This window comes from Phalacrocorax aristotelis, chromosome 9 (assembly GCF_949628215.1).
Source record: "Phalacrocorax aristotelis chromosome 9, bGulAri2.1, whole genome shotgun sequence".
In the NCBI taxonomy this organism is placed as follows: Eukaryota; Metazoa; Chordata; class Aves; order Suliformes; family Phalacrocoracidae; genus Phalacrocorax; species Phalacrocorax aristotelis.
Window position 1 is genome coordinate 7808886 of NC_134284.1, and position 27761 is coordinate 7836646.

A 27761-nucleotide genomic window follows, 5' to 3' on the forward strand; every position below is an offset into this window, starting at 1 on the left:
CAGTATCTCTTAAACATAAACGTGAAGGTGATCCACAAGTCAATGCAAAGCAGTTTAGAGGATGAATTAAGTAGCCTTTGGGAAGAAAGTGTATCGAAAAGCATCATAGGTCTGAAAGGAATGCAGGGGCAAGACAGAAACACAAAAGCCCAGAAGATGAAGGGAATCGCAGAAAAAGTAAATGTCAAGAAAGGAGGGAAACAGTGAGGACAGGTGAGTGTACTTTCCCAGTGAGGGAACTGCAAGGCGGGGCACTCGCCAAGCGGTATGTCGGGCTGAAATTTTAATTAGTACCTTCTTCCGTCCTTTTTGGTCTTATGCACAAAGCCTTTCTTCACACAGAGGACAGAGAGGTTTCTGTGGGGCTGTATGGGAAGGACGGCCCCTGTCGCTCCGCTCAGGCGTTCCCCGTGTTTCCCGGGATAGAGGGGATGCCTCTCCCTGTTCCTCTTGCCTTCCCCCCAGCCGCCGGGGGAGATATTCCCGGGACACGTCACTGCGCCGAAACGCGTTAACCCCTGTGAAAGCAGTTGCTCTGGCGCTTAGTTTGCTCTGGCCACCGGCTAAGACGCGACACAAGCCCTGGACAAGCCAACACCCCCTGGCTCCCCAGGGCTGGGCTTGAGCTCCCCTTTCCTGCCGGCCTCCTGAAGCCCGGCCGGCGGGGGAGTGGCGGGGCGTCGGCGGGGGCACCGGGAGGGGAGCGGGGGGGGTCTGTTCACCACCCCGATCTGAAGGTAAGGGGGCAGCCCCGCCGCCGGCGCTGCTAGCCGCAGGGCAGGCACCTTCTCCAACACGCCGTTTGGCTTCCCAGAATCTTGTCTTTAAAAATAATAAAAAACCCAAACAAACCAACAAACAAAACAAAACAAGCTACCGCAGCTCTGAGAAAGCCGTGAAGCGAGGGCTGCGACAGCAGGTGTGAACCATACCGAGAAAGTGCCGAGCACCCTCTGGAGCGGCGGGGACCACCTCGGGGCAGGCGAGCTCGGGGAGACGGTGTTTAGCGGCCCTTGCCCACTCTTGAACTGATGACCGGCCCCCTGGGGCAAACCCCTAGCTGAGGAGGGAGTCTGATGGCCATCAGGAACCCCTTAACAAGCCCTCGGGATCCGGAGAAGTGGAGAGAAGCGCCCGCAGAAGCTCCCGACATCTGCACCGGCTGCCTTGAACAATTTTGCGTTTGAAATGCTCCCGCAGGAGAAGCATCGCCACCTTTATCCTGTGTGGGAAGCATAAAAATGTGGTTCTGGAACGATCAAAGCTGGAGGGGTGGGGGTCGTGTTCTCGCCGCTTCTGCGCTTTGTTTGAATTAAACTCCGAAAAAATTGGTTATGAATTACTTACCCGGTCCTGCTTCCTATCTTGTTATGGGCGGCATATCTCTGAATGGATCGCAGAATTCTCAAGATATATTTGTTTTCAGTTGTAAGAAGAGATATTTCACGATGCGTATTTTTATGCCACCAGCTATATATATGTATTAAAAAAAAAAAACCAAAACAAACTACCCACCCCGAAAGCGAGCTGCATTGACCAGCTGCCTCCCGAAAGGCGGCTGCCGCCGCGCCCGCTCGCTCCCGCCGCTGACTGCAGTGCCCGCGCCTCGCCTTCTGCCCCGGCAAATCCGTTAGCATCCCAATTCCTGCGGATTCTGAGAGTTTATTTGTATTTGAAAGTTTATTTCTGGGAACAGCCGTGCCAGCAGAAGTTAAATGGCGGATGCCGGCAGGCAGCAAATAACGCGATTTTAAGGCATTCGTTGAAATACCCGCGCTCCTGCCCCCCTTCCCACCCGCTCACAAGTGGTGGGATCGTTTCACACTCGTGCCGGCTGACACTTTACCCCACACCAGCACGTATGCGTTGAACTACGAAAACGAAGCAGGCTCTGAAGTGGAGTTTTTTGTTTGATTAGTTTGGTTTTCTTTTGTTGTTTTTTTTTTTTCTTTAATTCAAGCAAAGTTTTGGTTAAATGAAAGGTGGGTACCTGTAATCTCTACGCTAACATTTCAGACCACGTTCAAAACGATACAGTAACGCTGGTTAGGGTATTTCCATCTCTTCGAAAGATTAAATTAGGCTTAAATTCCCCAGTTCTCTCTTTTGCAGCGCCCCGCGGGACGAGCTGAGAGCACGGCCGGGCTGCGGAGCCGCCGGGGTGGGTGGGGCGGAGCGGCCGGGATGCCCCCGGCTTTCCCTCGGGAAGAAGGGTCGGAAGGCAAAGCGCCGCGGCCGGGCATGGGAAGGCCCTCCCGTGCCAGGCGGCACCGGGGAGGGGGCGAGCGGCTCATCCCGGCTGCTGGAGGCGGCGTCGGGGCGCCGGTCCCGGGAGTCCGGGCTGTGCCCAGGTGGAGGGAGCGGGCGGGGGGCGCCGTGGGGGAGGGACGGCAGCACCTGCGGGCCTGGCCGGGCGGCGGGGCCGCCCAGCCCCGCGTCCGCCCCCGCCCGCCCCAGTGCTCATGCGCCCCGGGACGGGTTTAAAGCGGGCGCGGCGGCCGCCGCTGGCTGCGCAGTTCCGCGGAGGTGCTGGAGCGGGGCGGAGGGGACGGACGGCTGGCTGTGGGGCTCTGCTTTCCTTTCTTGCCTCCGGTCCCGGTTCCCCGGGGTGCGGGCGCGCCCCGCCGCCATGTGGCTGGCCCCCCTTCTCCTCGGTGAGTACCGCGGGGAGCGGCTCGGGGTCGGCGGGACGGGCGCGGAGCATCGCCCCGACCCGCTCCCTGTCTCTTCGCAGGCGTCTTCCTGCTCTCCGGCCCCGTCGGCGGGAGCGATGGCTCGGGTGAGTTGGTCGCCTTCCTCCCTCCGCTCCCACGCGGGGGTTTCCCCCTCGGCCCGGCCCAGCCCGCCGGAGGCGGCGGCGCCCGGGGCCGCCCGGCCGCGGGTCCCGGCTCGGCGCTTCTCCGCGGCGCCCGGCTGCGGCGGGACGCGCCGGGAGCCCCCGCGGGGCGTGGGGGACGCCGCGGACGGGCCGCCCCGCCCCGGGGCCGCTGCCGGTAGGGGGGGGCTGCCGGGGGCCGGCCGGGTCCCCCGGGAGGCGGCCCCGGGGGAGGCTGCCGAGGGGCACGGAGGATGCCTGGGAACGCTTCCAAACGGAGTGACCCTCAGGTTGAAGAAGAGCAGTGGTGACAAGTGTCCCCACCGAGGAGCGCGTTGAGGGCGAGAGTGAGTGGGAGTGTGTTGTGTGTTATAAAGGCACTCACGCAGTGCTTGGCAATTTGAGGATCTCCGACATGTTTTTTGACCATGGAATTAATTTAAAACTCTCTAAGCCTGCCTGGCAACTATTTTGACCTGGAAAGCAAAAGAACGTACTTGCGATGCCTAGCAGGTCAGGGGCTGCCTGTTGCCCAGTGTCCTGTCAGACCACATCCCTGCTGCTGGAGAGCTGGCTCTCCTGGAGCCAGATGAAGCAGTTGAAGAAAAAATGTGGCAGAAGAACGCAAGCAGTTTGCCTGCCCCGTCCTGCGGAGCCCTTCACCAAGGGAGGGCAGGAGCTTCCAGAAGGATGTGTTTCCAGACGCAGGCCTGGCCTGCAGAAGGTAAGTGGCCTCAAGCTTTCCTGAATAGTTGCTCAGGATTTCACGGTCATTAGGAAGCAGGATTTGCTGCTCATCTTGTATTCAGTCAAGCATTTGGAAAATTCTTTTGTGCCAAACTGATAATAGCTATATGTCACCGGACTGCTATGGCTAAAAAAGGGAGGAAAAAAATGCACAGCAATAGAAAACCTCCTCCAACCCCAATTCCTTTCCTTTTTATTTTACAGGTGCATTACAGATGAAGTGCTGACAGTCTGTCAGGAAACAAGTGAAAAGTTTTCTGTAATGCTTCCTCCCACATTTGGAGAAGAACCTTCAGATTACAGCAGTTATCTGGAACCAGTTAAAATAACTTAAGGGAATATTGGCAAAATGGAATAATGGTACCAGGATGTGTTTGTAATATAAAATGAACAGTTACTGTAAGGTGTTGTCTCTTGCCATTATTCTGAGCTGAAATTCAGCAGCATTTGGTTATTGAACTAGAAGCTTGCAGGAATGTTTATAAAAGTGCTCGAGTTCTGTTGTTCAAAGTAATGAGAGAACATTAGTTTCCTCAAGTCTACTGTACTTAGGTCACAACTACTCAGAGATCTCAAAGGATCTTAAACCTTTCCTTAGACTCGCCCTGAAATGCATACAAATATTACCAAGTTCAACAGTTCTGGTTACCATATGCAGGGCTGTATGGGTGGGTGAACATTGGCACGTGATGGTAAGTGACCTTAAGTTGATCAGAAAATGGCGAGTCTCGGATTGAAATGAATTATATAGTCCTGACCACATTTAAAAAATCCTATTGCCCTTGTCCAGATCAGGGTATGTACTTAAGATTACATGAGTACACAATCTGTAAACATGTTTTCCAAAATACATACTAGTACAACTATACTTGTTTATATCTTTTTTTAGTATGGATAAGGTTTGTGGGAGTATTCCTTGCATAAGATATAAAAAGTAGGCTTTTTTGAATCCTCAAGAAAAAGACTTCAAATCTTCCTGTTTTGCAAAGAAGCAATACTAAATACTGAAAGGAATAAGAAGCATAATAGGGATGTACTTCTCCTTTTTTTTTTTTGACTAATAAAGCTATGCTCTTGGGAATCCCTAATGTTTTTGTAATACTACAAAAACATAACATGCAAAAACATATGTAATACATAGGGATTTTTCTTCCCTTTACATAAACAAGCTCTGCTTTCCCAAAGCAATGCATGGAAATTTCAAGACTAGAAAAGCTCAGATTTTGGCTATTGATTTTGTTTTTCTGGAGTCTCTTAGTGACTCCTGTCAAAAATTGAGAACTTTTATAGACGGGCGTAAAAAAACAGCTATTCAGGGCAAATCAGAGTACATGGGATGAGGCACAAAAGATGGAAACTGATGAATGATTGAAAGCTTGGTTTTTGGCTGGATGTTTTAGGACAGAAGTAAGCCTTTGCTTTTTTCTTTTTTTAGGTCAACAGTGATGGAGGACATTCATACCTATATTTAAATGCGGCTTAAATCAAGAAGAAATACAGTTTCTTTTCTTCATGCTTTGTTTTAATGGTGTACAATGATGTAGCATGTTTCTGTGAGGCTTAGTGTGTGTTTTGACGGAATGGGATGATGGTCACTTTATTATAGTTCTGAAGGCCTAATTTTATATCACATAATGTATGTCTCTGATCTTCATCAGAGTCCAGCATGGGTAGGAGTCTAGAACTGAGTAATTTCCTGGAAATGACAAGCTTATTTTTCCTTCTTCCAAAAATACATGGCTTTAGAATATTGGATCACATAAGTATCCAGAGAAATGCCTCCACTGTTACTGCTCTTGCATTCTTAAACTCTAGTGATTAAAACATATGGGGTTTATCTCATTTTCTTTTTATATATATATTTATGGGTCTTTGGCAGTTTCTTCTATGATGAGGTATCTTGGATAGATTAAGAAAAACAGCCACCTTCAATTTTAATAGTAATCTCTCATATGAAATTTGGGAGAATAATTAGTATGTAAGCTGGCAAAGAACTATACTATATTAACTAGTATTCAAACCTGATTAATACATTTTCCTGTTTGCAACTGACTACTTGCAATTTTATGGGTTGGATAGCTGATGATGCATTAACTAACAGGGAAGAACAAAATCCACTGCAGAGCTGATATTGTAAGTCTTAACTTTGCTACCCAGTACTTCTCATTCTGACATGGCACCTAACATTCCTAATGTTAGTCTCAGTTATAGAATTATAGCTTATAGAAAACCAAAGTGAAATTGTTGCTTTTTAATTATCAGCATCAGTACTTTGAAGGGTGTGGGGTTTTTAACCCCTGTGCTGATCTAGCTAAGGTACGAACTGCTGAAGCCCCTAGCTACAGTATGTCAGCTCTTCAGTTCACACAGCAGCAACTTGCTTCCTCGGAAGCCCCCCTCTCATGGAGTACACAAGGATCATGACAGTCTTCAGGCTGCCAGTACTTAAAAAATCCCATGGCTGGGCTAAAATGGATTTCTGTCTTCATAGCAAGGGAAAACACAGCAACATATTTTTCCTCCCATCTTCTGTGCTATGTAAAATGTTAGTCTGACATAGGACTGTAATTAGTCAGTACCTGGTACTGAGGGAAATGCAGATCTCCAAGTGATAAAGGGTTCATTAACCAGACATGTCTAATTATTTTTGCATGCACAGCCTGCCAAGGATTCCAGTCAAGTGCAGTACACTAGAAATGACAGGTGTTAAAACTTGCTGTGGCCTCTTTACTTTTAGAGGCTGGAAAAATGTTGCAGGGTGCATAGTGCAAGCAGTACTGTGCAAGTAGAAACTACCAGTGATGTTCACTGCAGTGATTCCTCCAAGGATATCCAGCCTTCCAGCTGCCGATTTATTCTGCTGGTCTTGCTAGTAGTTGTTTGGTGGGTATTACTTGATTAGTGTCCAGTAACCAGTTAACACGCTTGTAGAACTTTCATGAAAGTATAAGGGGACTCAAACAGCAAAGCAAATTTACTATTTTTAATGTGCTAATAATATAGCACTTTTAACAATGAACACATGGAGCTTCTAGGTATAAGCATGGTGATTCTGCTTGGTTTTTCAGACTTCTGTTTTTAAGGCAAATGTATAAGGCTAAACACAGAGAGGGGTGTGAGTAGGTAAGATTGGAAGTCTTAAAATAAGGGTCTTTCTTAGGATGCTTGATAATCAGATTAAATCAGTTTACACTATCTTGCTAGGTAGATAGCTTTTGTTATCTTGAAGGGAAAAATGAAGTATTTACTGCTTTCTTTTTTTCTTACTCTGGACTATAGACATTTAGCATATTTAAGTTGCATCTTTGTGCTGACAAACATCACATCTTTGTGAAAAACCTTTGCTGCTTAGGTAGCTTAACATAATTTCAGTACAGCATTAACGAAGATTACATATACTTAAGATTAAAACTACATGTATGGTCTATGAACATGTGTTTGACTTATGCAGCCAGAATGAACAGACACAATTCCCTGTGCAGCTCTGGGTGTAACTGTTCTGCTTTTCAGCTCTAAAGTCAGTGAGATTAGCAGGAGGTATGATATTTTCCATCTGCTGATGAGGAACAGCGTATGCCCAAAATAATTTCAAATACAAGCAGTTTATGTTGTGGTCTGTAAAACCCTAGGGTAAGAGTAGAAAGAGTGGGCAGGGAAGCAGGTGAGAGACAGATCACTGATCCCTGAAACATACTCTCTTTGGGATATAATGCTGTGGTATATGCACTGATACATTGGCCAGCCTCTATCAGCTCCCATCTTAGTATTCTGAAAAGTAATACTCCAAGTACATATAAAGGGTTCTTGAACCTTCTAGTGCTCAGCAAGGGCAAGATGTGCTCTTAGGAAGTTCAGAATAAATATCCAATCATGATACTTAAAATGCTGAATTGATGTTGATCTAAGCCAAAGCCCTAATTTGGTGTGCTACCAGACCAGCTGCATGTGCTCTCCTGTGTACTAGAAGGATGGTAGTAGGTATCCAAGATAATGACATCTAAGTTTCTGAAAGAGAAAGCATCAGTTTGCCAAGCAAAGTTATATACTGGTGTAAATCTGTGTCTGCATACCTACATTGCACCCATACAAGCACAGTGAAAGCTTAATGATGGTAATCTGAGGAGCAACTTCTGAGAGAGAAAAAAAAAAAAAGGCAGAGTTCTGTGAAATGTGTATGCCTCGTCTGAATAACTTCTGTCTCACTGGGTAAATCTGATGGTCCTTTGCAGAATGATGATGATGTAAACTTCACTGCAATGAATTGATATGAATGTTCTAGATGTTACTATATTACTAGAGCCAGGAGATATTTTTTTTTTTCACTGGCTTCAGTAGGATTCATTGCAGAGGCTAAGGGAAATGCTCCTGTCAACTTACTTCACGAATGCTATAGGGAGAAGATTCAGAGTTTCCCAAGTGATTCTTAGATGTCTTATGGCTGGAGATGACTGAGGGGGTGTCAGTCATTTAACTTTTGGAGAGTGCTGCTCATTCCTGTGTTCCACCAGCCATCGAAGGTCTTCTCCGTACCCTTCTATCTCTGCAGTAAACTTAAAGCTGTGAATTGCTTTTCCTCCTGTAATATTCCTTGGATATTATTGTAATGTTTTAGTATTGCTTGCCTCTTTTTACCCTTTCCACCTTTTCTGCTGCTTCTTTCCCATAAGTGATTTAGAAGTGTGTTCTTCCTTGTCATAACTGTCCATTTGTAAGCTCCAAAGATGTCTTTATAGACATACTGGAGCGTAAGATGAGACATGGTGCCTAATTTCAAATTCAGACATTGCTTTAAGCTTGGAAATTTGAGAGATTTAAAAAGAAAACCCAAACCAAAAAACAACAAACCCTTAAGATCTTCAGGTCACAGGTATTTCTGTTTTTTTCTTTAGCTTCCACTGCTGTTACGTGCTTTACAAGAGGACTTGACCTTAGAAAGGAGACAGAAGATATCCTTTGCCCAGCAAACTGTCCTCTGTGGCAATTTTATGTCTTTGGGGATGGAGTTTATGCCTCTCTTTCCAGCGTCTGCGGAGCTGCCATACACAGGTAAGTCAGATGATTGCTAATCAACGTGTTAAGCAAGTTTATACAGTCTTGCCACACTTTTAACCTTTTGATGCCATCATACTAAGTCTCCTTCTGGACTTCAGGAGTCATATTAACTCAGTAGGAATGTCATTAGCAGGAGAGAGAACAGGGAAGAAGAGAATGGCTGGGTGGTTTGCAAGTTATCTGAGTTGCATTTAAGAGTTCCTGAAAACTACTTTCACTTTCTCTGAAAATGGCACAGCAGCAGACGGACTTTCACTGTAAGATTACTTGTGTGTTACTTTTTTTCCTGAAATTGTTGAAATCACTTTAAGCTCCTGTGCCAACAGACCTACCCGTGGTTTGGCTGCATTTGGTCCATAGACTATTACTTCTAATCAGTGTTACAGTTTTTTGTTACAGCAGTTCTCTTCTGACAGTTGCTTGCTGGGTGTTAGTCTACTTAATGATCTCTTAATTAGACTAGTATCTAGCTGAATTCACTTCTGTATCAAATGGAAATGAAAGACTAAGAAAAATATCCAGATAACCCATGTTAAATAGATGTCATTAGGAAAGGAATAATAATTCCCCAGGGGAAGGAAAATGGGTTAGCAGATTTCTTATTGAGGTTATCTGGAGATTTTTGGGGGGTTGGGTTTTTTGGGGAAGGGCAAAGAATTCCTTATTTGCAAGGTAAAATTGCTCTTGGATCAATTTTTAATGATGAAGTGTTGGACAAAACCAGCTGGAGACAGTGAGATCTATTTCAGATGCCTGTGGAAGCCAGACTGATTCCTGACTGTCAGTCTACAGGGAGTTTCAGACTTTGATTTTAATACTTTGAGAAAGCTTTTGGCTATTAAAGGAGGATTTTTAAGTTCATACATTAAGTGGCTGTACAACATACTTGTTCACTTGGACCTTTCACAGTATGCTTCCTACCACAAAGCAGATTTGAAACTTTGTAAGGTGTTATGACTCTTAAGATAGGACTGACATTTCAGCAACAGAAATTTGGATTAGAGATTAGACACAAATTAGAAAGTTGGATTAACAATAAGGACAGAGAATAGATGGCCTGGGATATTATAGGAACTGCAATAGACAGTGCAGTTTCCAAAAAAAGATAGCCATCCCTCTGTTTAGAATGACTAAATAACGATAATTGATCCTATCCTGAAACAAAAATAGAGACTAGATCATCCTGCCCAAATTTTTCCTAATTTCTGAGAATTCCATATTTAAATATTATGAACATATTTAAAAGCAAGACTTCGTCATGCATATAATCTAAATTACTTGGGTTTCAAGAGGTCCTCTTAACAGAAATCATTATGTTGAGGTATCATACTGTCTTAGAGACCTTTTTGAATGTCCTATTCCTATGAATGAGATTTCACTAACATCTGTGGATTACAACATAAATTATCCAGAACCACTTTGATCATCACTGAACTGCTTAAAACTAGTTTTATTTAGCTTCTAGGTATGTTCATGTTAACATATACATAAACTACAGTTAAAACAAACAAACAAAAAAAATCACACCATCTTACCTTGCAGAAAGGCTGAAACTGTTCTTACAAGCTTAAGTGAAACAAAGTGTTTAAGAGAAATGGGGGAATAGTGTCAATCTTTTTTTATCTCTAAGCAACAGAAAGAAAATCTTTCAGAATATATTGGTATGATGCTCAACTCTATCAGTATTTTTTATTTTAAAAACTAACATTTTACAAAGAAATAAATAGAAGATAAAGGAGGAAAATAAAGGGGGTTTTGAGTTGACATTAATGGCTTGATACTTTAAATGCCATAAAATACATACTAAGCATTTTCAATAATATTTAGGAGGCTATCATTACTGTACAGAAACTTAAAGTGTCAATTAAAACACTATAACTTTTAACAATACTTCAAAAATTCAGGCTAGTTTTATAGTATTTAAACTCCAAAGTAAACTAAAGTTTTTAAAAATGGGATTTAAGAGGGGATTTTGTGTAGAAACTCAGGAACTTCTCAAATGCTATAAAGGAGACTAAGAGCTAAGGTGCTATAGGGGCAGCTAGAAAGAACTTGCGCAGTATTGTCAGGGGTCTATGTATATTTGATCTTAAAGCTTAAGAGTTAGTTTCAAAGATAATTACATGTCTCCATGTGTGTTTTATTGGTAGAACAGGCTTCCTTTTAATCCTTCTGTAAAAAGACTGAATGCCTCCATTCAGTGTGCTTTAACTGTCTTCATGAGTGTTTAAAAAAGAAAAAAGTTAAACTACAGGTCTTCAGTTTTCCTAGTTTAGGTATATGTACAAAAAGTTTGTGAAAATACGTGGATGTGATGGTGTGTTTGCCTTTTTGTTTTTTTTTTAAAAAAGGTTATGTAGGAAGACTAAGACTTCTTCCCATTGTCTTTTTTCTAAGACAACATTTTTATTTAGTCATGTAGCCATTTATTTTAACATTCCATTTCTTTACTGGCTGCCAAAGATGTCTTTACTTAAAGAGAAGGGAGAAAAGCTCTTGCTGTCAAGGCGTTTTTCCAAAGGGATTGAAGATTTAAGTGTGTTAAAGTTGTAAAAGTTCTGAATAAGTTCAGCAAGGCAGTGGTCTTGAACATCCCATGCTAGTAGCAACTGACTGGGTTAGAGAAGTCGCACCAAGAAAGCTGGTGGGGCTTGGTTCTGTCACAGCTGGGAAATACTTTACAAAAGGAACAGGTACAAGAAATGGAAAATGCAGGCTTCTTTTCAAGATTTGCATAGTCTTCTCCTATATAATAAAGCACAGGCATTTATACATCACTTAGCTTTTCGCTGGAGTCTCTACCTTATAAATTATGTATATTATTGTTCTCCAGCCCAGAAGCATAGGAGTATAGAAAAAAAATCCATTTTCCATACTAAGTGTTCATATAAATTATACTAATGAAATGTGCACCCATTTGTAAAGCCTGCATCTAACAACCTGCCTCCACAGACCTTGTGAGAACAAGGGCTCTAATAGCAATGAAGGGATTAAAATACACTTGTCCTAACCTGTGTCTTTCAGTAAGGCTGTAAATTAGGAATGTTCAAGTCTTCTGAGTATGATAGGCTGTAGTAAAGCATTTTAAAGAGCAGAATATAGGTGAAAATCTTATGTTTAGGAGAACCGCTGGTTTTTGAAGACTATCTTTAAGTTGGGGGCTATTAGTGCTGTTGGCCTTTCATACTAAAACACAATTTGCTACATGAGAACGTTGTGTTGGTTTTGTTGCGCCTAATAGCAGCCATGAATACTAGTGCTGGTAAAGGATTGATGAATGGGGGAAAGGAAGTGGCTGTTTAGTTCTCAGCTAATTTCAGTGCAGGCTGCAACATCCAACAAAAACATACAAAATACTTGCTCCTTCTTGTTCCGTGTTGTAATGGCTAAACTATATTGATGTCCAGGTAACTCCAAGAAGGTATTGCTAACAGGTAATCACTGTAACTTGCTGTTATTGTGATGTTGCTAGATATGTGCTTTGAGAATTTTGTAAATTTCTCCCGAATAACTGGAACAACTACATGTAGTTTAAAACTAGGTATACCCTACATTACATTGCACAGTGAGTGCAACGTAGCTCTATACCTTAAGCACTGCTGAGTACCAGGCCTGTGCCACTACAACGACTGTTGCTGTTATCTTGTAGAAAGCACGGTCAGACAACTATCCACTGTTTCAAGAAGCATCAGTCTTGGTAGCAGTGCTTTTCATTTTTAAACTGAAAATGATTGTGTGAGCATGGGTCTGTTCCCCCCTCCACATACACTCCAATTTGTGTGCCAGGTCCAAACTGAGGCCTGATTCCTTAATTTTATAGAAACCAAGTAATGCTTATTGCTACGAGTAGTTCTATTACTGTGAGGCAATTATTAACACAAGAAAATACTATATCATGCATGTAAGGAGTTTAGAAGAATTCAGCTATGAATAATTGTATACTACAGATGAAAAAGCTTTCTGCCTCTCTTACTTTGTTATATTTGGCCTTTCTTCCTCCCCTTTCTCTCCTTCTTTTATGTGTAATTACACTCAGGAAGCAGAATATTTATTTAATGTTGTTCTCTTTCTGGGCAGAAGAATAAAAGATTTATTTGTTGGGGGAAGAATGAAGAACCTCCTACCAGGCTGACACTATGCAGGCATGAAGAATTGAGTTAAATCTACCACTGAGTGATTAATTGGATTAATAATCAGAAGGTCAAATGAAGGACTAGGTTCTCAGGTTGAGCAGTTCCATTCTAGTGCCAATTCCACTAAATGGAGACCTAGCCCAATGTGGTAGTGTTTAGATGCTAAATAAGCATGTAAAGCTTTTCCTAACCTTCCTAAATAGTCACTAGGGTGGAACCATTTCCAGTTAAATATCAGGGTCCCAGAATTAGTGTAACAAAAGCATATCATGGTATTACCAAGCTGGCTACAAAGTGACCACACACACAGATGATGGCCCTTGAGCTGCCCTAGTGTTTGCTAGAATATAGATGAAAAGGTTGTCTGGCCAGAGGGATTTCTGAGCAGCTGTAGATCCCCTGGGAAACATTGGTACAGTGCCTGCTTCTGCTGCTGAGCCTTTTCTCCTGCCAAAAGCGATAGGGGTGCAGAGGAGGCAGAAAAAGCACAACCTAGGGGCCAGAGGATGCTGGCGTGAGACCCTGAGCGGCTCTGTCTCAGTGACTGAAGGCAATCAGGCAGCAGTAGGAGGCTGCATTTTGGAGAAGGGGAGGATGCTTGTTGGAGCCATGGAGAAAGGCAGATAATGTGCAAGGAGTTTGGGGCAGCTGCTGATAGTAGGAAGGGAAGATGGGAATTCAGCTAATTCAGCTGTCTTGTCTTAAGTCTGTGAGGATGACTTTTTGTCCAAGGGCCCTGTAGGAGATGCCAGCTGGTATCACAGCCAGCACTCCATTAGCAATGGGAACAGGAACTTTCAGGTCAAAATTATGCTAAGTAGGATGGCAGGCCTTCATCTTTCTGCTCTCTCCTGTCTGCTGAAAAAGCAGCCTACCTATAAACATATACGATAAGCCTAATGATTAGCATAAAAACATACTATGAGTTTCTGAGCAAACATTTTGCTTCTGGAAGACTAAATCAGCTCAATATGTACTTCTAACAGCCCAGTTGCAGTGCTGCTGCCCTTGGGCTTGGGACCTTTCCTTGGCATAGAACATATAGTCTATGTTCAAATCTATTTCTCTTCACTCTAACACTATTATACAGTAAGAGGGGAAAAAACAATCTATTTCACTGACAATTTTTCATTATCTTTAGACAATTTTATCTGGCTGATCCTTACCTTACACTTGGAACTAAGCCTAATTAAGGGAATAGCTACTTGGCTTCATCTCCAACATTTTTAAACAAGTCAACAGTTTATAAGCATGCTGCAAAAAGTGCTCTCTCCATCAGCCAAATCTGCCCGCACTCTTACAAATTCTAAGAAACAATGGAAAATTTACCCAGAGGAAAGAGACTTTCATCTGGTGAAAATCTTGTGTTTCTTCTTTTAACAGGAGATGGTATTTCAGCTTTCTATTGCAAAGATTACTGACTGCAGTTACATCTATAAAGGTCATCTCCTGTAGCTGGAAGAGTCTCTTTGTGGGCTAAGCGTCAGCTTTGATGTGCAGGCTCCTTGAAAAACACATTCAAATTTGAGCAAAGGCAAGCCAGCTCCGCACCTCTTTTCTGAGGGTGCAGAATAAACAGTTCTTGCAATCTGAGGAGGTGCATGAGGCTCTAAAAAGTTTCAATCCCATCTGCTTGTTTATCTCAATTCAGATTTCTAAGTATGTTTTACATTAAATTCCTATCCTTCATTAGGCCATCCTATATCTTCTGCTGCCCTTGGCCAGTATGCTGTCTTCCTTGAGCTAGTGTGCTGTGAGGTACTGGATTGCTTCCTCATGTATCTGCTTTTCCATTTAATTTGTGTACATTTTTGAGTGAAAAATACCATTTAGGTATAAATTATAATGTTATTAACAGTGAAACTAGGCAAGAGAATGGACTGGGAGCTTTTATATAAAAGTTGCCATCAAGCAGCCCTGGCAGTAGCATGAAACACAGCGAGTAAGGAAATGAAAGCTGTTCCTGGAAAATCTGCAGTGTTCCAGTTTAATCAAAACAGCCATGGCATGGAAGTCAATCGCACAGGAGCAGAGAACAGTAGTGAAAATCAAAGCAGATTGTAATGGCATAAATCATTCTGAGGAAACGCATGGGCATTTCTTCACTGTTTAAATTCCACTGCAGATCAACACAAGATGAATCTCACTTTTAAAATCAGTCTTAAACGGCTGTGGAAAGAAACTTGCCAATCTGATTCAGAATACAAAGGCAGGCTGACAATATGGTTTATTCTGTTTCAGCATATAGAAGCATACATTCTGAGTAAGCTTTGCTGGAAGAAATATCCCAAGTAAAACCAATGAAATTGTAAAACATGTTAACAGTTGTTAATTTACCTACAGAACAAAATGGCAAGAAAAGAGGAATAATTGTCAGACAGATGTAGTTCATATTATATTCACACCTAATATCAGCCCCCCCCGCATTAAAAATAGCAGACCTGTTATATGGAAATAGTGTATCCTCAGAAGGCAGTCTAGGCTTTTGACTTTTGATGAAATGCAGAATGAAATGTTTTAAATAGACAAGGAGCAAATCTACTCTGGTTTCAGTGGAGAGCTTCCAAATCTGATGGAGACTGTCTAGATCCACCCTCCCCATCCCCTGAATGATTACATGGAGATCAAAGTGAAAAGGCCAATAGAAAAAAGTGGTCACCCTATGACTAAAATAAGCTTCCAGGGATAATTCTTGGGCTGAGCTTTCATTATGGACGTGTTCTTGAATTTAAATCAGCCAGTGCTCAAAGTTGCAAGTCCACAGCAAAGCAAGGGGGAAGAGATACTAAGCTCTCTTAGAAGCTAACCTGGGCATAGATCAGGTATGCTGATGCAAGCCCAAAGTAGCTTCGCTAAAATTGCAAGTATAAACTTAAACTAGGAACTGTTCCAATTAAACACAATTTAGTCTATTTCTGACACACAGTTCCTTATCCACTAAGACTGAAACACTAGTGAAGGCTTGAATGCCAAAGAGAACCAGTTACTGGAGAAGAAAATTATGTTCTAATTAGACTGAAATATTCTAAATACATTAATATGTTTATTTTTCCCAAAACTAATTTTACCTTAGTGAATTTTCCTGTCCTTTAAAAATAACCAGTTAGAGGCTCTGGTCTGATTTTTTTTCTCGCTGTTTTTTAAAGAACTGTAAAGTGCTGTTTGTATTTGCCAACTTTATAATCGGATTTTAAACTTACTCAGGCTAACTCTGCTAAAGCTCCTCTGTCTATATACTGTATACAGTATTTCCTGGATAAGAAAATATCTGTATATTTTGAAACTACTATGATAATCTTCCAAGCTACAAGAATTAAATATACGTAACCACAGTTCAATTTAGAAATGCAAATCAGGTCTGTGAATGAGGAATGTATTTTAACAGCAGCCCACGATGAGATTTACATGGAAGCTGCCTTTGCCACAGCTACCCAGAGCTCATATTACGAGAAATATATGCAAGATTTTCTAAACTCTGGTCTTGGTTATTCTACTTTCACAATGTTTTAAATCAGATTAGGCAGGGATTCCTTTTCAAGCAGGAAGCCAAACAGAGGAGAAGAATAAACATGAAGGCACACGTTGCTGTGTTTAAGTAGTCTTGAAATGCTTGTTTGTCTCCCACAGTACTGTACCTGCCCAAGTACTACAAAGCATCAACCTTTTACTCCCTCTTAGAGAAGCTCAGTGTTGAATTTTGGCCTCTAAAAATAATAACTGTTCCTCAGCAGCACATCAGAAGAGATCTGAATGGTTCTGATGCCTGTTCTTGTCACCTGAGGTATCCAAATACAACCAACCACAACAGCCTCTCTTCTTGCGAAAACAGTGAAGTTCGCTCTCAGCTGATTTTAACCCTGAACTTTCCTAAATGCATAAATCTGTTGTCCTGCTGGGTATTCACATGATCATCAGCCCATAAGCATCAGCAAGCTCTTCAAACTAGCTGTTCCCTTATTTGTCTCAGATGGCAGGACAGATCTGGTAGGCAATCTCAAAATCTGTTCATTGAGTCATGAAATGAAACTCAAGGGAAAAATGACAGTGGCCTTCTCTAAGAACTAGACTACAACCTCTAAAAACTTGTCTGGGGTCTGGGTGTTTTAGGTTCAACTCAGGAGGTTTGGAAAAATTCCTCCATAGATTTTGCTACAAGTTTTCCTGTCGTTTCTACGTTTCCGAACTAACCCTTCTAGTAAGGCATTAAGGACTATAACAGTCTTATAATACTGAATATGACTTTATAAAATATTCTAACCAGTAAGCTTCTTGGTATTTGTTCTGGATTTTTTTTTTTTAATTAATCCATTGCAACTGTATATTAAGGATGCATTGCAGTATGCTTAAACTAATGAAGATAGCTATGACTTGTTAAACATTACCTAAGTATTCCAAATTCTGAAGCTGCAATTTGGTATGTTGTTCTAAATCTCTGTCAGTGAAAATGACACAGTTGAATTGCATCTACTGTTGATATACTATTTCCAAGTCCAGACTGAAAACAGTGTGGAGTCTTCCATGGATTGAGTTATTAACTTGCATTTTATTTATTTAATTCATTTCAGATCTCACATTTAATGTTTATTACAGGTGAATAAGAAGAATAAGATGCTTTAGGCTCTGTTCTTAAAATTATCAGCAATCTGATAGCTGCCGTCTATAATTTCTGACTTCAGTCTGTAGTTGCACAACAAGTTATCCTACATATCCTTTACCACTATAAAGAGCAATTTTTCTTCCCAGTTTTCTTAGCTTTGGTCATTTTTTTAGTTAAGTATGCTGAATTTTGTTTCAGTCACAAATATTCATGAGGCATAATGAGCTCAAATATATTTTTCTGAAGCTCTCTGCTTTAGGAATCGATACGCCATTGAACTATCACTCATCTGTGTCAGTCTGAACACTGCCAGAATTTTAGAATTTCCTGAATTTCTCTGCAGAATAGTTTCTTTTAAAAGTCTTTTCAGCAATTTATAGCTTGTTTTAGCCTGAACACAATCACCTGCCTATATGGCATCTTTTTCAGGAGGCTAGTGTCCGATGTACTAATGATGGTATAATTGTATTACATTTTCTTGTGATTAAAATGCCTGATTTATAAAAACTTTTTTTGTATCTTAGTGGAGTGATCACCAGTGCAGGAGGAGCTGTAAGGGTACAGACTCTCCCAGGACAGGAAAACTACCCTGCTGTAAATGCCAATGGAATCCAGTCTCAGGTGCTCACTAGATGGGCTTCGTCTTTCTCAGTGACTCGTAGGTGGATCACACTTATTATTTTGCAAACTATATTTGAAATATTAACAGTCTAGGGAACTGCTTCAGTGTTCCTGTATGCATAAACAAATGTGATTGCTATCTGAAGTGTAGTAACAAAAGTTTTCAGTTTTAACTAATTTTATTTTCATTTTTGCACAATTTCTGTAAAACACTCCTCCAGCTAGACTAGCTAGTCTGTAGCAGAAGCTGATACATAAAAATGGATCACAGTTAATTACAATATAATGACATGATAGCAGGCAGTTGGCAGTGAAGTTCCATGACAGTTTAAGCTGATCTAAGACAGTGCTTTGATCCTGCTATTGCAGTCCTGTCCTCCTACCGCTTCCAGCCATATAGTTTTATCCCTTTTCTCCCCCTGCCTGCCTTTATGCAGGTGGTAGCAATTGTCAGGCCCCTCAAAAAGCTTGTGCAGCATTCCCTGCAACCAGAACACTGACCTTCCAAAAATAACAATAATGGCAACTTAGACGTGATGTGGTCATTAAGTTACAGTGTGACACAGTGGTTTTTTCAGAAGTTTTTTGTCCACATAGTTGAGATACTGTGCCTGACTGTGAACCAGTTATCACACCCTGCCACTTGGGTGAGGTTAAACCACCCTCATAAAAATGTGTAATGAAGTCTAGTGGTTAGGTATGTTGTTGTGGTTTCAAAAATATTAAAGTGTATGTGTTTTCTGGTATATTCTCTCCAAGTTTGGGAAGCAGATCTCTCTAATGCATTCTTATTGTTTACATAGCTAAAATTCAACCTACTATCTCCAAGATACTAGCAATCTTTGTATAGTGTACATTACAAATAGCTAAGAACTTGGAATTACAGGTGCTTTTGGTGAGGTTGTAAGTGAAATCCACTCCTCCAGACAAAGTCCTGATTGTATCTGCTAGAAATAATGTCTGCTATAGTTCAAAAACTCTCATCAATTAGATATGCTGTAATTACTTATCAGCTGTTATTGTTTCAAATGCGGAAGCTCAAAGGAGAAGTTTATTACCTGTAAAGCAAGGAGTGCAATACTGAATTGCACCAAGGATTTGTCTAGGCCAGTGTCCTACTCAGAGAGTAGCTAATGACAGATGATGAAGATAGATTATGGGAAATATAGCAGTCTTCAAGCACTTGTAATTTCATCTTAATACATGTAAATACAGTAGATTTATTCTTCCAATATATTAACAGGTACCAAGAACACAGCACTTGAAGCAGTTGGGCGAGCAGTATCAACAGCGCGTCCTTCTACAGGTATGAGATCTCTGCAACAAGGGAAGCCTCCTGTGATAAGATGTGCTATGAATGCACATGAATCATGATGCACATGAATCCCTAACTAAAATGCTGCATTTCATAGGATTTGTTTATTTTTAATGAAGAAAATATGTACAATACCTGTTCTTGCAGTATATCTTTCATCAGCAAAAAGAGGAATCAATCGTTATTGAGGAGATTGATTCTGACTTCAGTAGTGTTCATGTAAACTAGGAAAAACTTGAATGAGTTTTAAAAAGTAATACAAATAACAGAAAGGAAGGAAAGAGTTCATGAGTTCATGCAATATTCATTCCTAGTAAGTGACAAAGGCAGACAATCCATTCTTTCTTACAAAACTACTCAACAGCTGAGTGGTCAGGTCTTATGTAGCAGAAATTCAGATGTTATGTGAATTTCTCCACAGAAAATGCTGCTAGTTAAAGGCTGGATCAGTTTTAAAGAAGGCTAGTGGTGTATGAATACTGGATTTGGATCTTGTTTGTGAATAGACCCTTTGCTTTACAGTTGAAGTCACAGTTTGCTTCCAAACCATTAAAACTGCACACCGTACAACAGGATTGCTAGCTGAGAAATAGCACTTGGGATGGTGAGCTACAGCAACCCACCCAGCTTTCTACATTTCAGTAATCAGCTAGGCAGGTGTAGAAAGGAAGGTTAAACTGTTTCATTTGAAAAAGAGTATTCTGTAAGGAGCAAAGCAGTAGTGATGCAAGTTTAATAATTAAACTGTTTGACAGTTCTTACTGCAGATAGGATGCAATTTAATTTTTGGATTCTGAGCTTTTTCTGGTTCACTTTTGGCTATTCATCTTATTGCTCTTAAATGATCCATGCTGTTTCCTTCACTGAAGGTAAAAGACCTAAGAAGCCACTTGATAAAAAGGCTGGAAACAAAGGTAGGAACCCACAGATTTAACTTTTGCAAAGCAAAATCCTAATGTTTATTTGGTGTTAAGTAAGTCTAATTATTTTGGACGTTCACAGACTGTAAAGCTGATATTGCATTTCTCATTGATGGAAGTTACAACATCGGCCAACGTAGATTTAATTTGCAGAAAAACTTTGTTGGAAAAGTAGCTGTGATGTTGGGAATTGGAACAGAAGGGCCTCACGTTGGAGTTGTACAAGCCAGGTAAGAACAAATCTATACAAAATATAACTGATTAATAAGAGAAATCAATTAATAATCGCTCCCTATTTTGGCAGAACAGTATTCAATCAATAATGGCAGATTAATAACAAGAGAAAGCAAATTCGTTCTAGCTGTAGAATTGTTTGCTCTATTCTACTCTGAGATGTCTGTGTGAGAAGGCATGAAAACTTCGATCATCTTCTGCCTCTCTGATACTTGATTTTTGGATAGAGAGAGCAGCTGAACTTTTCGCAGCCCCTCTGCCACTGACAGTTTTGTAGCTCATCTTAGTAAAATAGCAGAAAGCATTCTGCAAAGGAGAGACGGCTCTCTAAAAATTGCAGTCACAAATGGCTATGTACATGTATAAAACAAAAAACTGTTCTTGCCAGCCTGTAGGTTACTACAGCTAATATTTTCAAACTGTAAATGGTGACTTTTTTATTTTAAGACTATTCATACTACTATGTATCTTTGCAGGCTGCAAAACAGTCTGAGAGCCACTGCAACATCCAGTATGTCAGTAAGAGGTTTTGTGGAGCCACCACTCAGTTTGCTAGTACTCAGCAGTAGTAGTTTTCTACAGCTTAACCACTTTGGCTGCTGCTTCTGTAGTAAAGTACAAAGAAGCCCTTAACTCTCTTATTCTAAGTCAATGAAACATCTGTTAGATTAACACAGGGTTTTTGCATCGCATCTTTCATTGTTAAAGTCTTTTCCTCTCCCCTGCCTTCAGGCAACTGCAGAGTAGATGTCTGCATCTGATTTAACGACCTAGGCTTGCTTTTATAGTCACTAGAAAGAACGTCCCCATGTACAGCACAAACCGTCTGAACCGCTTGCGTGCCTCTTCTAGGACGTGATGAGTTCCACCCTGAAAAAATCCAGTCAGTCCATGGTAGACATCAAAATCTAGGGGAAATGAGCCTCACTCGTGCTGTCCTGGGTTTAAATAATATAATGTGAGGAGAAATTCCTGGAGAAACTGAGTAATCTGTTCGGCACCTTGAACATTCAGCTCTATATTAGAAATGAATCTTACAGGCAATAACCTTTATTTCTCAAAGTGTACCATTTTAACAGTTTTTCTGCCATGGGATTCAGCACTGCAGACCAACTCTGCTTGGCACAGGGGTTCATTCTAGTGATTCTGATGCAGGATCAGGCCCTTTATTCATAGCAGCAGCTCTTTGACCTGAGGTGTTTTTCTTTCTACTCTTCATATGACAAATTTGTTTCCTGCTATAAATCAAAAGTGAAATCTGGAACTTAGTTTAGCTAAAATCTTTCATTTCTTAAATGGAGTCAGTAGCTAGTGTACCTTAAAACTTCTCAAATTATTCAAACTGTTTGCATTTTTTAGGAATTTTTTAGAAACAAGGTATTTCTCATACAAATAGCAGAAAACCTGCCAATTTTCAATTACACAAATGCAATTAGTTTAATATCTAGCATGTTCTAAGTTTTATCCTTATATATACACACAATATATACATATTTTAAATCTAATTTTTCAGCTGCTTGATAAGCATAGGAATCAATCTGTTCTAAATTTACCCACCTAGCTAAATAATTCCTCTTGCTAAGGATTGTGGGAGTTCTTAAGTGAGGATCATACTCTATTTCAGGAATTAAAAGTATAAAGAAGAGCGTATGTTACCAAGAACAAAATGATTCAAAGTGTATTTTAGCTTGCTAATGCCATAGTGGTATGAAAAGTGAACTACATACTTAATTACTCTGTTTTATATTTCTGCAGTGAACATCCAAAAATTGAATTCTATCTGAAAAACTTCACTGCTGCAAAAGAGGTTTTGTTTGCTATAAAGGAACTAGGGTTCAGAGGAGGCAATTCTAATACAGGTGAGTTCATACCTCCATGCAAATAGAAATTATTAATTTACATTTCCAAATAGATATTTATTTTAAAATATATATAAGTCTGCATATTATATGTATACCTACACTGAAGTTCTTATAATTCAGTTAGGCAAGAAAGTGTTTTAAATGCCACACTCATCTTAGGTTCAACATTTTTCCACTAGAACATTGCCACATCTTCCATTTCCAGAAGTTAGGGCTGCTTATTACACACTTAATGAGAGTAGATGTACAAACATCACTTCCTGCGTTTAAACAGTAATCAACTTTTCACTTGTAACAGAATATCTTGAGACAAATTCATATCTAAAAGGCTTAGCATTTAATTCTTGGTAGGTTGCTAATTAAAGAGTTAGAATAATCTTGGAATTAGTAGTAAGTAGTTGTGAAGAGATGTTTGCCAAATGAGGAAACTGAGCATTCCAAACATGTTGCACTTCACAACTTAAAAATTGATGTAGCTCCTCAACTTTCTTCCTTTCAGTTCTTGTGGCAGACACTAATATTTCTACTTCTTATTAAGAAACTAGACCTGTGGGTGAAAAAATGTTAGTGGTTTCTTCCTCAGCTTTATCTGTGGGTGGTGGGGTTTTTTTTTTTTTGTGTGTGTGTGGGTGGGTGGGTGGCTTGGCTTTGGCTTGTTTTGTTTTGTTTTTAACTTATGAGTCACTCAAGTTTCATTATTATCAAATTTCCTGGGACACTATTTTGCTTTTACACTGGGTTAGACCTGTAACCATAACCAAAATGCAGCACAATTTCATATAGGAAACTGGTATCAAAAGGTAATTGCATTATTTCTTCATATTCTTTTTCTATTTAAAACTAGGGAAAGCTTTGAAGCACACAGCTCAGAAATTCTTCTCTTTAGAAAATGGAGCACGCAAAGGAATTCCCAAGATCATTGTAGTGTTCCTAGACGGCTGGCCCTCAGATGATATAGAAGAAGCAGGCATAGTGGCCAGAGAATTTGGAGTCAATGTATTCATTGTATCTGTAGCAAAACCCACAACAGAGGAGCTGGGAATGGTACAAGACATTGGTTTTGTTGACAAAGTAAGAGAATATCATTGTATGTTTTTCAGTCATGGGTATGATTCTAGAGAATTTACTTCAAACTAAAATCTCAGTGAACAAATGCTTTTATATATATGTGTGTGTATATATATATATAAATTAAAATATTCTCTCAAAAACAAACACCAGTGAAGCTATCCCTGCTTATAAGTGGTCTAAAGAATATCATTAGGAAGCCTAAAGAAACACCGGGTTTTTTTCCTGCTGAAGGGGGCTACTCAAAGGTACTGAAGTGCTGTCACTGTCCTCCCAGTTCAGAGTCTTAGCCAGGCTGTAGCTCCTGGACTTTGTAATTACATAAAGATTCTCAGAGTAGGAGATTCCCCTGTTGTAGTTACGAAACGAAACACAGATATGATATCTCCTATCCTGAAATGGCAGACAGAGGCATATCTTTCAGTACCTGCTTTATGGAGGATTATTTACTTGCTTTCACTACAAAGAGGATGGGAAAGGTTGAAAAATACATGCAAATCTTGGAAGGAGAGTTTTGGATATTGCTTTAGATGAGTTAGAGTAGGAATTCAAAGACAGATCTCTCACATGAACTTTCTAATCACTAGGTCTTTACTTACTCTCCAGTAAGAAAACCTCTGTTTTTCACAGGGACGTTTTAGATGTTTAACTTCAGCAGAAAATTCACAGCTCAGAGAACGAGCAGAATGAAGCATTATGGCTCTGCTGCTTCCAGGCGCAAGATAGCTTGCTGCCTACCCTGGTGTTATTGCAGGAACGTCCAACCCGTGTATACTCATAGGCACAGGAAGACATGACCTCAGGTGATTGGGGCCTGCCCTCCCGTTCTGCATTTTGATCTTAGTCAGATCAGTTATCAGCTTGGAGAGCTGATTTTAAACTTAATCCCTTTCTCAATTACATTGCACTCCACATGCATCCTATAGCAGCCAGGGAAAAAAAAAAGAAGAAATTGTACTTTGAGTGACCTGGAGCCATATTTCTACCAAACTGTATGTCTGTGTTTATAAGACATCATAGATTTAAAAAAATAAAGTGCTTACCAAGTTAAAAGGGAAAACACAGAAGCATAAGTTTTAGTGGATAAGCAAAAATATGGAACTTTTAATCCGTTGTATATTTAGTAGCCATGACTTAGTTCACTTTCAAAAAACATAATTTCCAGTCCTTACAATTCTTACAAATAAAGTGAAATTGTTTGAAATTTCCAGAGGTCGGGGAGCAGGGTTAACTTTATTATGGAATAAAATAAGCTACATTGTAGCTTTCACCGACTTCAACTGCAGATGTTTATCCTCAATTTCTTTACAAACAAGCAAGCAAAAAACCTCCCGCAAACCCTCACCATTTCTAGTGTACCTTTGAAAGAAAATGACATATATGTATGATTATTATCCATACAACTGCTGTGTCGGTATTCACTTCTTGACTTTTTGTTTTCAAACAGGCTGTCTGTCGAAACAACGGCTTCTTCTCTTACCAAATGCCCACCTGGTTTGGTACTACCAAATACGTGAAACCTCTTGTCCAAAAATTGTGTTCGCATGAGCAGATGTTGTGTAGCAAGACATGCTACAACTCCGTCAACATCGGTTTCTTGATAGATGGTTCTAGCAGTGTTGGAGACAGCAACTTCCGCCTTGTGCTGGAGTTCATCAGCAACGTTGCAAAGGCTTTTGAGATCTCTGACATTGGTTCCAAGATTGCAGCTGTGCAGTTCACGTACGATCAGCGTACTGAGTTCGGCTTCACAGACTACACCACAAAAGAAAAGGTCCTCTCGGCTATCCGGAACATTCGCTACATGAGCGGTGGCACTGCTACTGGAGATGCCATTTCTTTCACAACCAGAAATGTGTTTGGGCCAATGAAGGATGGACCTAACAAAAATTTCCTCATTGTTTTGACTGATGGTCAGTCTTACGATGATGTTAGAGGACCTGCTGCTGCTGCACAAAAAGCAGGTAAATGTTGTATCTTTAAAAACGGTGGAAGTTGCTTCATCCTATTCCTGCTGCATTGTAAATGTTAAGATTTTTGAAGTTTTTAAATACAGCCCCAGTGAGCAAATCAAGTATCATACCTTTTTTAAACTCAACAAAATGTAAACCCCGAGGAACTGTTTTTTCCATTAAGATAAGAAAAACAGTGCTATGGAGCCAGGTATGAGCAGACTCACTCATGGCAGCTTAGTGAAAAACATACACCTGGTCTTATTTCCCTAAACAGGAGAGAAATTTGTAGATTAAAAATACAGAGCCAAGTAATGAAGCTCCAGTCAGCAGTGCCATCCAATACAGCATGACTGTTGCGTTCCATCATCATCTAGGAAGGAAATACGCTGTTTTGGCCAAAAAGCTGATTGGGTTGCTGATTCTTGAAAGCTCTAAGCTTACACACAAATGATCCAAATTTATTTTCAAAATAATTTTAAACAGGGTTACTTGTCTTTCAAGACTGATGATGTAACTGCAACCTTCATGTGTGCCGCTACAAAAACAACTAAGACGCTAGCTCTTAAGATACCCCATATTTCCTTCAGGCTTTCTACTGAGACAAATATTCTAATTCCTGATACTTAGTAGCAAAATCTAATCATCTTTGACAGGCTGCAGGTATCAAAACAATGCTTTTCTGATCCAGATTAACTCTCGGATGTAGAAATAGCTGTTTTCCTTGAATCCGTAGCAAAATGGTCTTAACTTTTTTTCTTATTGTAGGAATAACAGTCTTCTCTGTTGGTGTTGCCTGGGCACCTCTGGATGATCTGAAAGACATGGCTTCTGAACCAAGAGAATCTCATACTTTCTTCACTAGGGAGTTCACAGGATTGGAGCAGATGGTTCCTGATATTATCAGAGGCATCTGTAAAGATTTTTTGGACTCTAGACAATAAAGCATAAACATGCTGTTGGCTATTACTACTTTGAAACTAAAAATCATGAGAACAAAATGGTCCCTCTAAAGTACAGGCGTTTTATTCTTATGTATACTATCATAATGCAAGGGAAGGAGGAGGCTACGTTTTATTTCTGTAGTCAGTCAAGGATTCTTGTGAGCTTGTTAGAAGTTGTACTTAATATTGGAATGCAGAATTTGGCCAACAGCTATTCTTTTCAGTAAGTATATAATATGCCCAAGTTTACAGCTATGCATATCATGCACTTATGGCTATCAGATATCAGCAGAGAAAATAAAACAGCTCTGAACTTTCTGCTGTCACTTGCTAGATGTCCTCTTATGAGTTCAAAAGAATGTAATTTTAACTACACGGTACTAGCTTCTGTAAGCCTTCTGTAGCTTACAATTCTGTATCTTTTCCAGAAGTTCTGCTGATAGCATTAAGTACTTTCAGTGCTTCAGTTGCACAACACCTGTTATTGGCAGGCAGTTTAAGAAAAGGTATGGCAGATTGTCGCTCAACGGTCTATATTTACTAGTTGAGGTTTTGCTATTGTGAATGATACTGCCGCGTGGTTGGCAAAGTTTACATCATAAGACATTTGACTTCTACCCACAGCTTTCTGCGGATCTGTGTTGTTTGATTCTTTTGGCACAGATTTTGAAAGGTATTTAAGGCACAGTACTTCTTTTTGAGGGTCTGGATCCTAAAATATTAGTTGATACTACTGCTTCCTACGCCAATGAAGTCAACAATGATATTCCTAATATATCTGATAACTGGATTTTTTCCTGTCTACTGTCTGTACCATCTTGAGCAGATTAAATTAGACCACACACTGGGAACTGAAGGCATTCAAATCCAAAGGTATCTCAAAACTTGAAACCTAACGGATTTATATCAGATCACATTGTTAGAAAAGAAGAGAGTAGGTAGCCATGTAGTGGGATTCAGTAGCTCACAGAATAACAACTTTTCTAATGCTAGTTAAAAATCATCTTTATAGGTGTGAGGTTCACTGAAGATGAAAAAGAGTTTTCTTGAAAAAAGGCTTTAATTTGATTACATACCTAGTAATATGTTGATATATTTACACCTACATGCATGCCATTAAAATGATGCAATATTCATTGAATTATTCCAGATTCTGGGTGTGAATAACAGACTTAAAGTGTTCCTTAGAAAATAAAGGTTTTCACAAGTAAAATGTATAGTAAAAATCAGAACAGTACTTTTCCTATCAATCTAGGGTTTCCCTTTTTTCCCTCCCCCATTATTGATTGTAAAGTTCATAGTAGTTACGGAGTGGCACAGAAGGGATTGTATTCATCAGGCTTTTGTTGTGCATTTTTAATAACTTATGACTGGCTATATATTACACTAAACATGAATGGCAAAGATGCCTTGTATTTTTCTATTAATTGTTATCCTTAATTTTGTTATGTGTTTATAGATAAGAGTATTCAGCTATTGCTGTATAAATTCGTATGCAATA

The 27761-nt window shown here is 40.3% G+C and overlaps 1 protein-coding gene across 1 annotated transcript; it reads left to right on the forward strand.

Moving 5' to 3' along the window:
• The first annotated feature begins 2484 nt into the window (after positions 1-2484).
• Positions 2485-27761, forward strand: COCH (cochlin). Its single transcript, XM_075103274.1, has 11 exons — positions 2485-2654; positions 2735-2779; positions 8452-8608; positions 17869-18002; positions 19209-19271; positions 20150-20194; positions 20283-20430; positions 22190-22293; positions 23141-23367; positions 24812-25328; positions 26085-27761. The coding sequence occupies exons 1-11, from the start codon at positions 2630-2632 to the stop codon at positions 26258-26260; spliced, it is 1641 nt and encodes a 546-aa protein (XP_074959375.1). The 5' UTR covers positions 2485-2629; the 3' UTR covers positions 26261-27761.

What these genes read in the sequence shown, in the direction of transcription:
- COCH (XM_075103274.1), top strand. Translation starts at nt 2,630, where the DNA reads ATGTGGCTGGCCCCCCTTCTCCTCG. An exon ending in AACAGCGCGTCCTTCTACAG is followed by an intron (nt 19,272 to 20,149) that starts GTATGAGATCTC and finishes CCTTCACTGAAG; the next exon opens with GTAAAAGACCTAAGAAGCCA. An exon ending in ACATTGGTTTTGTTGACAAA is followed by an intron (nt 23,368 to 24,811) that starts GTAAGAGAATAT and finishes GTTTTCAAACAG; the next exon opens with GCTGTCTGTCGAAACAACGG.